Source organism: Scyliorhinus canicula, chromosome 17 (assembly GCF_902713615.1).
Source record: "Scyliorhinus canicula chromosome 17, sScyCan1.1, whole genome shotgun sequence".
In the NCBI taxonomy this organism is placed as follows: Eukaryota; Metazoa; Chordata; class Chondrichthyes; order Carcharhiniformes; family Scyliorhinidae; genus Scyliorhinus; species Scyliorhinus canicula.
The window spans coordinates 127,378,988-127,390,012 of record NC_052162.1 but is presented as its reverse complement, the minus strand read 5'-3'; the positions used below and the strand labels follow the sequence as shown (position 1 = coordinate 127,390,012).

Genomic DNA, 11,025 nt, shown 5'->3' with positions numbered 1-11,025 from the left:
AAAAGTAGGCTTTAATAAGCTAGATGTTAGCCCTGCGGTCGACTACAGTAAATGGCTGACCGCCGGGCGTGCTGGGTATTTATACCTCGCCCTGGAGGCGGGGTTAACTCAGCCTCTCGACCAATCGGGGAGCCGTCACATGACTGGTCTCAACCAATCGGTCAAGATGACCGACCAGGGCCAATGGTAAGCCGGTGTTCTGCACCAATGGCAGGCAGCTATGTTAATCATACCACCACAAATAGTGCTCACTAACTTGTGCACTCTGACTGTCTCAGTAGCTGGGTCCTGAGAGAGTGGGAGTCTCAATGCCCTGTGGGCTTTATAGTGGTGGTGTCCTGTCTGATGATTGGTTGTTCTGTGTTGTGTGTTCATTGGTTATCCTGTGTGTCAATCGCTGCCTGTCTGCATCTCATTATATACATGAGTGGATATTATGACAACCAATGGTAACAAACTATTGGTATTACGGTACTGCCATTGTACTACAGGTAATACAGTAAATCCCAGCCTGCTGGCTCCTCCCAGCAGGCTCTGTATAAAAGTGTGTGCTCTCCTCTGCTGCTCCCATTCTGGTTCCAGCTGCAGGAGGCTCAACACCTTGCGCGATAAAGCCTCAATTGTTTCACCATTCTCGTCTCGTGGTCATTAATGGTGCATCAAACTCCCAACTACTTTCTGCGGCAGCGAGTTCCACAGGCCGACCACTCTCTGGGTGAAGAAATCTCTCCTCCTCTTATTCCCAAATGGTCTATAATAATAATAATCTTTATTGTCACAAGTAGCCTTACATTAACGCTGCAATGAAGTTACTGTGAAAAGCCCCTAGTCGCCATTTTCCGGCGCCTGTTCGGGTCACAGAGGGAGAATTCACCTGACAGCACGTCTTTCGGGGACTTGTGGGAGGAAACCGGAGCACCCGGAGGAAACCCACGCAGACACGGGGAGGATGTGCAGACTCCACACAGACAGTGACCCAAGCCGGGAATCGAACCTGGGAGCAACAGTGCTAACCACTGTGCGGCCGTGCTGCCCACTCTACCCCGTATCCTCAGGACTGTGACCCCTGGTTCTGGACTCCCCCGCCATTGGGAACTTCCTCCTGCATCTACCCTGTCCCGCCGTCCCCGGAATCAGTCCGGTAAACCCCAGGGAAGCGGATTCGAGAAGGAGGAAGTTGCGGAATTCAGTGCAAATGTGTCAAAACAAAAGCTTCCCCCCGGCTGCTGGCAGACTGGGGACTGGGCTCCACCTAGTGGCAGAGGCTACTCGGTGCAGCAGGGGAGCAGCGGAAGTCGTCCTGGGCCTGCAGTGAGTGGGGGGAGGGGAGGTCGGGAAAGCAGCTCCTCGCAACAACCGAGAGGCCGCACCCGGGGTACTGGGCACAGTTCTGGTCTCCTTACCTGAGGAGGGTCGTACCGGCATCGGAGGCCGTTCAGAGAAGGTTCACGGGGCTGATGAAGAGGAAAGCGGTCTGGGCCTGTACCCATTGGGGTTTAGAAAGGACGGGAGGAGATCTTATTGATCAGATTCCGAGGGGGGATGACAGGGTGGATGCTGAGAGGATCTTTCCCACTCGTGGGGGAATCTAGAACTGGGGGGTAGGGGCACAGTTTGAAAATGAGGGGGGTCTCCCATTGATGACGGAGATTTCTCCGAGGGAGGTCAGTCTGTGGAATCCTCTCCCCCCAGAGAAACAGCGGAGGCTGCGGGTCACCGAATATATTCAAGGCCCGAGTTAGAGAGAGTTCTGATCGAGGAGGGGGTCGGGGCGGGGGAGGGGGTCGGGGCGGGGGAGGGCGCCACGTGCATACATGGAATCTTCTGTCCTTTTGCCCAGCGCTCTGGTGGAGTGGGGCGGAGGGGGGGGGGGGGTTGGGACATTGCCCCACGAGACCGCTGTTGCTCGTCCTCTCTCCGTGCCCACCCTCTGTCACTCTTCCCCTCAGCTCCGCCATTCGATGCGTTCGAGGCTGATCTGATCGTGGGCCTCAACTCCACATTTCTGACTGCTTCTCTCTCCAGCACCCCCCCCCCCCCCCCCCCCCCCCCCCCCCCCCCCCCCCCCCCCCCCCCCCAAATAGCCCCCGATTCCCTCGTCGATCGGAACTCTCTCTAACTCGGGCCTTGAATATATTCGGTGACCCGCAGCCTCCGCTGCTTCTCTGGGGGGAGAGGATTCCACAGACTGACCTCCCTCTGAGAGAAGAAATTCCTCCTCATCCCCGTCTTCAATGGGAGACCCCCTCATTTTCAAACTGTGCCCCTAACCCCCCCCAACGAGGGGGAAATATCCTCTCAGCATCCACCCTGTCAAACCCCCCATCAGAATCTGATCCGTTTCAATAAGATCTCCTCTGGTTCTTTCTAAACTCCAATGGGTACAGGCCCCGACCGGCTCAACCTTTCCTCATCGGACAAACCCTCTTCATCCCGGAAATCGGCCCCGTGAACCTTCTCTGAACGGCCTCCGATACAATTATATCAATGGCTGGCGGATTAACCATCCCATCTTACCTCCTGACTCCCCCCAAACCCTGCTCACCATCTACAAGGTACAAGTCAGGAGTGTGATGGGATTCTCTCCACTTGCCTGGGTGAGTGCGGCTCCAACAACACTCGAGAAGCTCGACACCATCCAGGACAAAGCAGCCCCGCTTTGATCGGCACCCCATCCACAAACATTCACTCCCTCCACCACCGACGCACAGCGGCAGCAGTGTGTGTACCATCTACAAGATGCACCGCAGCGACTCACCAAGGCTCCTTCGACAGCACCTTCCAAACCCACCACCTCTACCATCTAGAAGGACAAGGGGGCAGCAGACACGTGGGGAACTCCACCACCTGCAAGTTCTCCCCCTCCGAGCCCCACACTCACCATCCTGACTGGGAAATATATCGGCCGTTCCTTCACTGTCGCTGGGTCACAATCCTGGCCCTCCCACCCTGACAGCACTGTGGGTGTTACCTACACTACACAGGGACTGCAGCCGGTTCAAGATGGCGGCTCACCCACCACCTCCTCAAGGGGCAATTAGGGATGGGCAACAAACGATGGGCCCAGTCAGCGATGCCCCACATCCTGTGGACGACTCTCTCTCGATCATATGAGGCTGGCATACTTACTCCAGCACGTAGTCGCAAGTGATGCCCATCTCCATGGGAGGCAGTGCTCGTTCCGGGGATACCTCCAGGGTCTCGCTCACTTCCAGAACAGTTGGCAGCTTTTCCTCCAACTCGGCGATGGGAGGTCTGCAAGGGGAAGGAACACAAGGGGCTGTTAGCAACTCGAGATAAACCCGGAAGAGTCTTCATGGTTTTGTGGAAGCAAATTAGTGTTTGACCAACTGACTGGAGTTCTTTGGAGGGGTGCAAATCCGCGCGCAACAGTCGGTTTTTATTAATGCCGGCTGCGAGCGGCCTTCAAAATGGCCAGGAATAGATTTTTTAAAATCTGGCTGCATTGCGCATTCATGCCCGATTATCGGTGCACATGCGCAAAACTATGTGCATGCACACCGACGATCGGGCACACATGCGTTGTGCGGCTCCATTTGTTTTTATATGGTCGCACCCTTTTTTTTTTTCAAGCTCGGATGAGGGGGGGCCAAAGGGACCATTGGGGCCAAAGGGAGCCAAAACCATTTCCTCCATTTTTGTCAGCAACAAAGGAGATAAGAGAAAATGGTGGGTCGCACAGGTCGGCTGGCGTGGGTCGCGAACGTCGGCCGGCGTGGGTCGCGAAGGCCGGCTGGCGTGGGTCTCGAAGGCCGGGGCGTGGGTCGCGAAGGCCGGCTGGCGTGGGTCGCGAAGGTCGGCCGGCGTGGGTCCCGAAGGTCGGCCGGCGTGGGTCCCGAAGGTCGGCCGGCGTGGGTCCCGAAGGCCGGGGCGTGGGTCCCGAAGGTCGGCCGGCGTGGGTCCCGAAGGTTGGCCGGCGTGGGACCCGAAGGTCGGCCGGCGTGGGTCCCGAAGGTCGGCCGGCGTGGGTCCCGAAGGTCGGCCGGCGTGGGTCCCGAAGGTCGGCCGGCGTGGGTCCCGAAGGTCGGCCGGCGTGGGTCCCGAAGGCCGGGGCGAGGGTCCCGAAGGTCGGCCGGCGTGGGTCGCGAAGGTTGGCCGGTTGGTAAAAAATGGGTCCCTGGAAAATAAGTTTGAAAAACACTGCTCTATGGTGTAGGGAGTAACATATTGGCGTGGACGGCAGATTAGCTGGCAGAAAACAGAGAGTATGCCTAAATGGGTCTTTTTCTGATTGGCAGAATGTGAGGAATGGGCTCCTGCAGGGGGCTGTGCCGAGGTCTCATCTCTTTACAATTCACATCAATAACTGAGATGAGGGGAATGAGCATGGCAGCTAAATCTGCAGATGACGCAAAGATATTTTCCAATTAAGGGGCAATTTAGCGTGGCCAATCCCCCTACCCTGCACATCTTTGGGTTGTGGCTGACATGGGGAGAATGTGTAAACTCCTCACAGACAGTGATCCAGAGCCGGGATCGAACCTGGGACCTCGGCGCCGTGAGGCAGCAGTGCTAACCCACTGCACCACTGTGCTGCCCACCCCCCACACACATGGGCACGGCTCCACACCCCTCAAGTGAGGACACCCCGCTATGGGGTCCCTGGGAGCCCCCCCAAGACTCCCTTACAGCACCCTATCCCTTTCCAGGGCACCCACCCATCACCCCTTCCAACTTCCCAGAAGCCCCTACTTACCTGCGCTGCACTCCTCCACTGTTCAAACCCCCCCCCCCTTTCATGGGCATGGCCACCTTGCCCCCTGGCAGTGCCACCTTGGCACCCAGACATTGCTCCTACTGGCTTGGCAGTGCCATACAGGCACCTTGGCAGCGAAAGTGTGCCCCGATCTCTTAAGTGAGCATGAGAGTCAGTCATACCTCCGGCAATGTCACTCCCACCACGGAAGAGGAAAGGATGTTCCCTCTTGTGGGCGGGCCCAGGACTGGGTGGGGCACTGTTTATAAAATTAGGGGGTTGTCCATTTAGGGGGTTGCACATCGAAGGCTGTCGGGGGGGAGGGCGATGTGGAACTCGAAACATGAACAGGCCATCCGATCATCCTATCGAATGGCGGAGCAGGCTCGAAGGGCCGAATGGCCTACTCCTGCTCCTACCTCGGAGTTGCATTGTTGCCTCAATCAGCCCAGTCAAACCCGTACAAGGCCTTCATCAGCTCAGTCCTCAGCCTTCCTTCTCTCATCCTTTTTGTTTTAGTTTTTTATTAAATTTAGAGTACCCAATTCTTTTTTTCCCAATTAAGGGCCAATCCACCTACCCTGCACATCTTTGTGTTATGGGGGTGAAACCCACGCAGACACGGGGAGAATGTGCAAACTCCACACGGACAGTGACCCAGAGCCGGGATCGAACCTGGGGCCTCGGCGCCGTGAGGCAGCAGGGCTAACCCACTGCACCACCGTGCTGCCTTCGCTCTCCCATCCTAATAGAGCCCCGCCTGTTTGGCCTCTGGTCACAGAGACCACATCTTCGCTCTTTCTCCAGGGCCACTGCGTCACTCGTGTCAAGAAGGTCTCCCCAACAACCATCACCCAGTGAGAACGGCCCCCTGGTCTCTCTCTGCGATTACCCAATTTCCTCCGGGGTCTTGATCAGCGAACGAGGAGTTTCGGTCTCCGACTCTTCCAGTGATCCTGCGGGAAAAACAGAGAGGTCAAATTAGCAGTTAGGTACAGCTCCCTCTACACTGTCCCCATCAAACACTCCCAGGACAGGTACAGCACGGGGTTAGATACAGAATAAAGCTCCCTCTACACTGTTGCCATCAAACACTCCCAGGACAGGTACAGCACGGGGTTAGATACAGAGCAAAGCTCCCTCTACCCTGTCCCCATCAAACACTCCCAGGACAGGTACAGCACGGGGTTAGATACAGAGTAAAGCTCCCTTTACACTGTCCCCATCAAACACTCCCAGGACAGGTACAGCACGGGGTTAGATACAGAATAAAGCTCCCTCTACACTGTCCCATCAAACATTCCCAGGACAGGTACAACATGGATTTAGATCCCAGATCTAATCTGTAGTGCGGGTACATCTCGTTTCATTTTTCCGGTACTGGAGGAGGTTGTCCACCAGAGATTGTGGCACTGTGATAAGGTGACCCGAGCAGCAATCCGGAGGCCCGGGCGAATCGCAGGACAAGCAGCCCTCCGTGGACTGAGCCCCCGAGGATTGACACGGCAGCCCTCACCTGTCAGTGTCAACTGTCCGATGCTGGGCTCCAGAGTCTCTCGCAGCAGCTGGAACAGAGGAAACAAGGGGCGCATGAGAAACGCAGACTGCAAGCAGGTACGGCAAGCGATTAGGGCGGTGATGTACCATCAATTGAACGCGAGACGAGTTGCTGAACAAAAGTATGGCTTTAATATACTAGATGTTAAGCCCTGCGATCGATTGCGATCGATTACAGTAGAAGGACGACCGCCGGGAGTACTGGGTATTTATACCCCGCCCTGGAGGCGGGGTTAACTCAGCCTCTCGACCAATCGGGGAGCCGTCACATGACTGGTCTCAACCAACCGGTCGAGAGGCACATGACCGACCAGAGCCAATGGTAAGCCGGTGTTCTGCACCAATGGCAGGCAGCTATGCTAATCATACCACCACAGGCGGCACGTTGGCCTTTATTAGCGGGGGATTGGAGTACAGGAATAAAATGCGTCTTCAGGTGCACAAGGATTTGGTGAGACCACATCTGGAGTACCTGGTGCAGTTCTGGTCTCCACGTTTAAGGAAGGGTATCCTTGTGACCGAGGTGGTAGAGCGAATAACCAGCAGATCAGACCCTAGGATGGGGGGGGGTGGGGTCTGTCCTGTGGCGATGGGCTGAATAAATCGGGGCCTCTATTCCCTGTGGGGTTTAGAAGAACGAGAGGCAATGTCACGGAGGCCTAGAAGATTCTGAAGGGGGTTTGAACGGCCGAGAGATTGTTTCCGCTGGTCCGGGAATCTGAAACGCGGGCGGGGAGGAAGGCACAAGCTCGGGATGAGGAGGCGGGAATTTGGATTTTGGGACTACAGGGAGGAGAAATGTCTTCACTCGGAGGCTTGTGGATGTTTGGAATCTGGAACTGCAGGGGCGTAGGGGGTCAGTGTTTAAAAATAAGGGGTCGTTCATTTAAAATGGAGAGGAGGAGAAATATTTTCTCTCAGAGGGCGGTGAGTCTCTGGAATTCTCTTCCTCTGCGGTGGGAGCAGAGTCTCCGAATATTTTTTTTTCTCTTTCTTTTTTAAAAATATATTTACATAGATAGAATTTTTACATAGAATTTACAGTGCAGAAGGAGGCCATTCGGCCCATCGAGTCTACACCGGCTCTTGGAAAGAGCATCCTACCCAAGGTCAACACCTCCACCCTATCCCCATAACCTAGTAACCCTACCCAACACTAAGGGCAATTTTGGACACTAAGGGCGATTTATCATGGCCAATCCACCTAACCTGCACATCTTTGGACTGTGGGGGGAAACCGGAGCACCCGGAGGAAACCCACGCACACACGGGGAGGATGTGCAGACTCCGCACAGACAGTGACCCAAGCCGGAATCGAACCTGGGACCCTAGAGCTGTGAAGCGATTGTGCTATCCACAATGCTACCGTGCTACCCAATTCATTTTTTCCAATTAAGGGGCAATTTAGCGTGGCCAATCCACCTACCCTGCACATCTTTGGGGGCGAAACCCACACAGACACGGGGAGAATGTGCAAACTCCACACGGACAGTGACCCAGAGCCGGGATCGAACCTGGGACCTCGGCGCCGTGAGGCAACAGGGCTAACCCACTGTGCCACCGTGCTGCCCGTCTCTGAATATTTTTAAGGTAGAGCTGGATAGATTCTTGATCACCAAGGGGGTGAAAGGTTATCGGGGGGTCGGCGGGAGTTGAGGTCACAATCAGATCGGCCATGAACTTATTGAATGGCGGGGCAGGCTGTATTAGCCTACACCCCACGCTCCTGATTCATAAACTTGCTTTGGTCTTGCCGATCCTTAACCGGAGGAGATTTCTGCTCGCCCGGTGTTGTCTACCGATCAGCAGTCTGGCCATTCTTCAACGGCGGACGCGTTGAGGGAGTTGCTGGGCGAAATCCTGGGACTCCCTTTCTCTCTCCAGCAGCACGGCGTGGGTGTGACCCACATCGCACACACGGACTGCAGTGGTTCAAGAAGGCGGTTGGGGAGGGTTTAAACTAAAATGGCAGGGGGATGGGAACCTCTGTAAGGGTTCATAGAATCTACAGTGCAGAAGTAGGCTATTCGGCCCATCGAGTCTGAACTCAAGCCCACGTATCTATCTTATCCCCGTAACCCAATAACCCTCACTTTAGAATTCAGCAAAGAAGAACCAAGTGATTGATTAAGAAGGAGAAAATAGAGTACGAAAGTAAGCTTGAGGGAACATAAAAACTGACTGTAGAAGTTTCTATAGGTAAGTGAAGAGAAAAAGATTGGTGAAGACAAATGCAGGCCCCTTACAGTCAGAAACAGAAGAATGGATTATCGAGGACAAAGAAAGGGGCTGAACAACTAAATACATACTTTGGTTCTGTCTTCACAAATGAGGGCAGAAATCAGGTAGCAGAAATGTTGGGGAACGCAAGTGAGAGGGAGTAACTGAGCGTGATCAGTGGACAAATGATGTTGGGGAAATTGATGGGATTAAAGGGCGATAAATCCCCAGGGCCTGATAACCTACATCCCAGAGTGCTTAAGGAAGTGGCTCTGGAAATAGTTTATGTATTGGTGGTCATCTTCCAGGATTCTATAGACTGTGGAACTGTCCCGGCAGATTGGAGTGTAGCTCACGTCACTCCGATATTCAAAAAGGGAGATAGAGAGAAAGCAGGGAATTACAGCCTGACGTCTGTAGTGGGGAAAATTATAGAATCCATTATCAAAGATTTTACAGCTGAACACTTAGACAACAGTGGCAGGATCGGACAGTGTCAGCATGGATTTATGAAGGAGAAATCATGTTTGACAAATCTACTGGAATTCTTCAAGGATGTAACTAGTAGAGTTGACGAGGGGGAGCCAGTGGATGTGGTATATTTGGAATTTCAGAAGGCTTTTGACAAAGTCCTGCAGAAGAGATTTGTGCGTCAAATTAAAGCGCATGGGGTTAGGAGTAGTGCATTGAGATGGATAGAAAGCAGGTTGGCAGACAGGAAACAAAGAGTAGGAATTAACAGTAGGCCTTTTTCATATTGGCAGGCAGTGACTAGTGGGGTACCACAGGGGTCGGTACTGGGACCCCAGCTATTCACAACATATCTTAATGATTTAGATGAGGGAACAAAATGTCATATCTCCAAATTTGAAGATGACACCAAGTTGGGTGGGAGGGTTGAGCTGTGAGGAGGATGCAGAGATCCTTCAGTGTGATATGGACAAGTTGAGTGAGTGGGCAAATGAATTGCAGATGCAGTATAATTTGGATAAATGCGAGGTTATAAACTTTGGTCGCAAATACAAGAAGGCAGACTATTATCTGAATGGCCATAAATTAGGAGAGGGGAATGTGCAACGAGATCTGGCTGGCCTCGTACACCAGTCGCTGAAGGTAAGCATGCAGGTGCAGCAGGAGGCAAAGAAGGGGAATGGTACTCTGCCCTTCATTGTGAGAGGATTCGAGTATAGGATCTGGGATGTCCAGCTGCGATTATACAGGGCATTGTTGAGGCCACACCTGGAGTATTGTGTGCAGGTTTGGTCTTTTTATCTGAGGAAGGGTGTTCTTGCTCTAAAGGGTGTGCAGCGAAGATTTACCAGACTGATTCCGAGGATGGCGGGATTGACGTATGAGGAGAGATTGAGTCAGTTACGATGTATTCGCTGGAGTTCAGAAGAATTCGGGGGGAATCTCATAGAAACCTATAAAATTCTAACAGGACTAGACAGGGTAGATGCAGGAAGGATGTTCCCGATGGTGGGGGTGCCCAGAACCGGGGGTCACAGTCTGAGGATACGGGGTAGACCATTTAGGACATAGATGGAGGAGCAGGTTCGAAGGGCCGAATGGCCTCCTCCTGCTCCTATTTCCTGTGTTTCTATCTCAGACTGCACCCAGCAACAGCCAGCAAAGTCTGGTCACCGTAGGCAGTATTTCCGAGTGGGCACAGTAGAGGGGACAGGGCATTAATCTCATTGTCCACACGTGGAGGAAAGTTTGAATGGGAGAGCAGTTTTTCTTTACCCCGGGTTTATGTCCAAGACCATGGGAGTGAAAAGGCGCAGAGAATCCCTGCAGTGTGGAAGGAGGCCATCCAGCTCATCATGTCTGCACTGACCCTCTGTAGGAGCATCAAAGAACAACAAAGAACAAAGAGAAGTACAGCACAGGAACAGGCCCTTCGGCCCTCCAAGCCTGCGCCGACCATGCTGCCTAAACTAAAGTCTTCTACACTTCCTGGATCCGTATCCCTCTATTCCCATCCTATTCATGTTTTTGTTAAGATGCCCCTTAAATGTCACTACCGTCCCTGCTTCCACCACCTCCTCCGGCAGCGAGTTCCAGGCACCCACTACCTAACTGTGTAAAAAACTTGCCTCGTACATCTCCTCCGAACCTTGCCCCTCGCACCTTAAACCTATGTCCCCCAGTAATTGACCCCTCTACCCTGGGGAAAAAGTCTCTGACTATCCACTGTCTATGCCCCTCATAATTTTGTAGACCTCTATCAGGTCGCCCCTCAACCTCCTTCATTCCAGTGAGAACAAACCAAGTTTATTCAACCTCTCCTCATATCTAATGCCCTCCATACCAGGCAACATCCTGGTAAATCTCTTCTGCACCCTCTCTAAAGCCTCCACATCCTTCTGGTAGTGTGGCAACCAGAATTGAACACTGTACTCCAAATGTGGCCTAACTAAGGTTCTATACAGCTGCAACATGACTTGTCAATTCTTATACTCGATGCCCCGGCCAATGAAGGCAAGCATGTCGTATGACTTCTTGACTACCTTCTCCACCTGCGTTGC

General features: G+C 53.4%; 1 protein-coding gene across 1 annotated transcript in view; it reads right to left on the bottom strand.

The window, feature by feature from the left end:
* Positions 1–3,125: 3,125 nt before the first annotated feature.
* LOC119951617 (meiotic recombination protein REC8 homolog) overlaps positions 3,126–11,025 on the bottom strand; it is a 51,540-nt gene continuing 43,640 nt past the window's right edge. Inside the window, exons 9-11 of the mRNA XM_038774797.1 lie at positions 6,234–6,282; positions 5,610–5,673; positions 3,126–3,255 (exon numbers count right to left, since the gene is read on the bottom strand). Coding sequence (XP_038630725.1) covers positions 3,126–3,255; positions 5,610–5,673; positions 6,234–6,282 — 243 coding nt within the window. The remainder of the gene's footprint in view (positions 3,256–5,609; positions 5,674–6,233; positions 6,283–11,025) is intronic.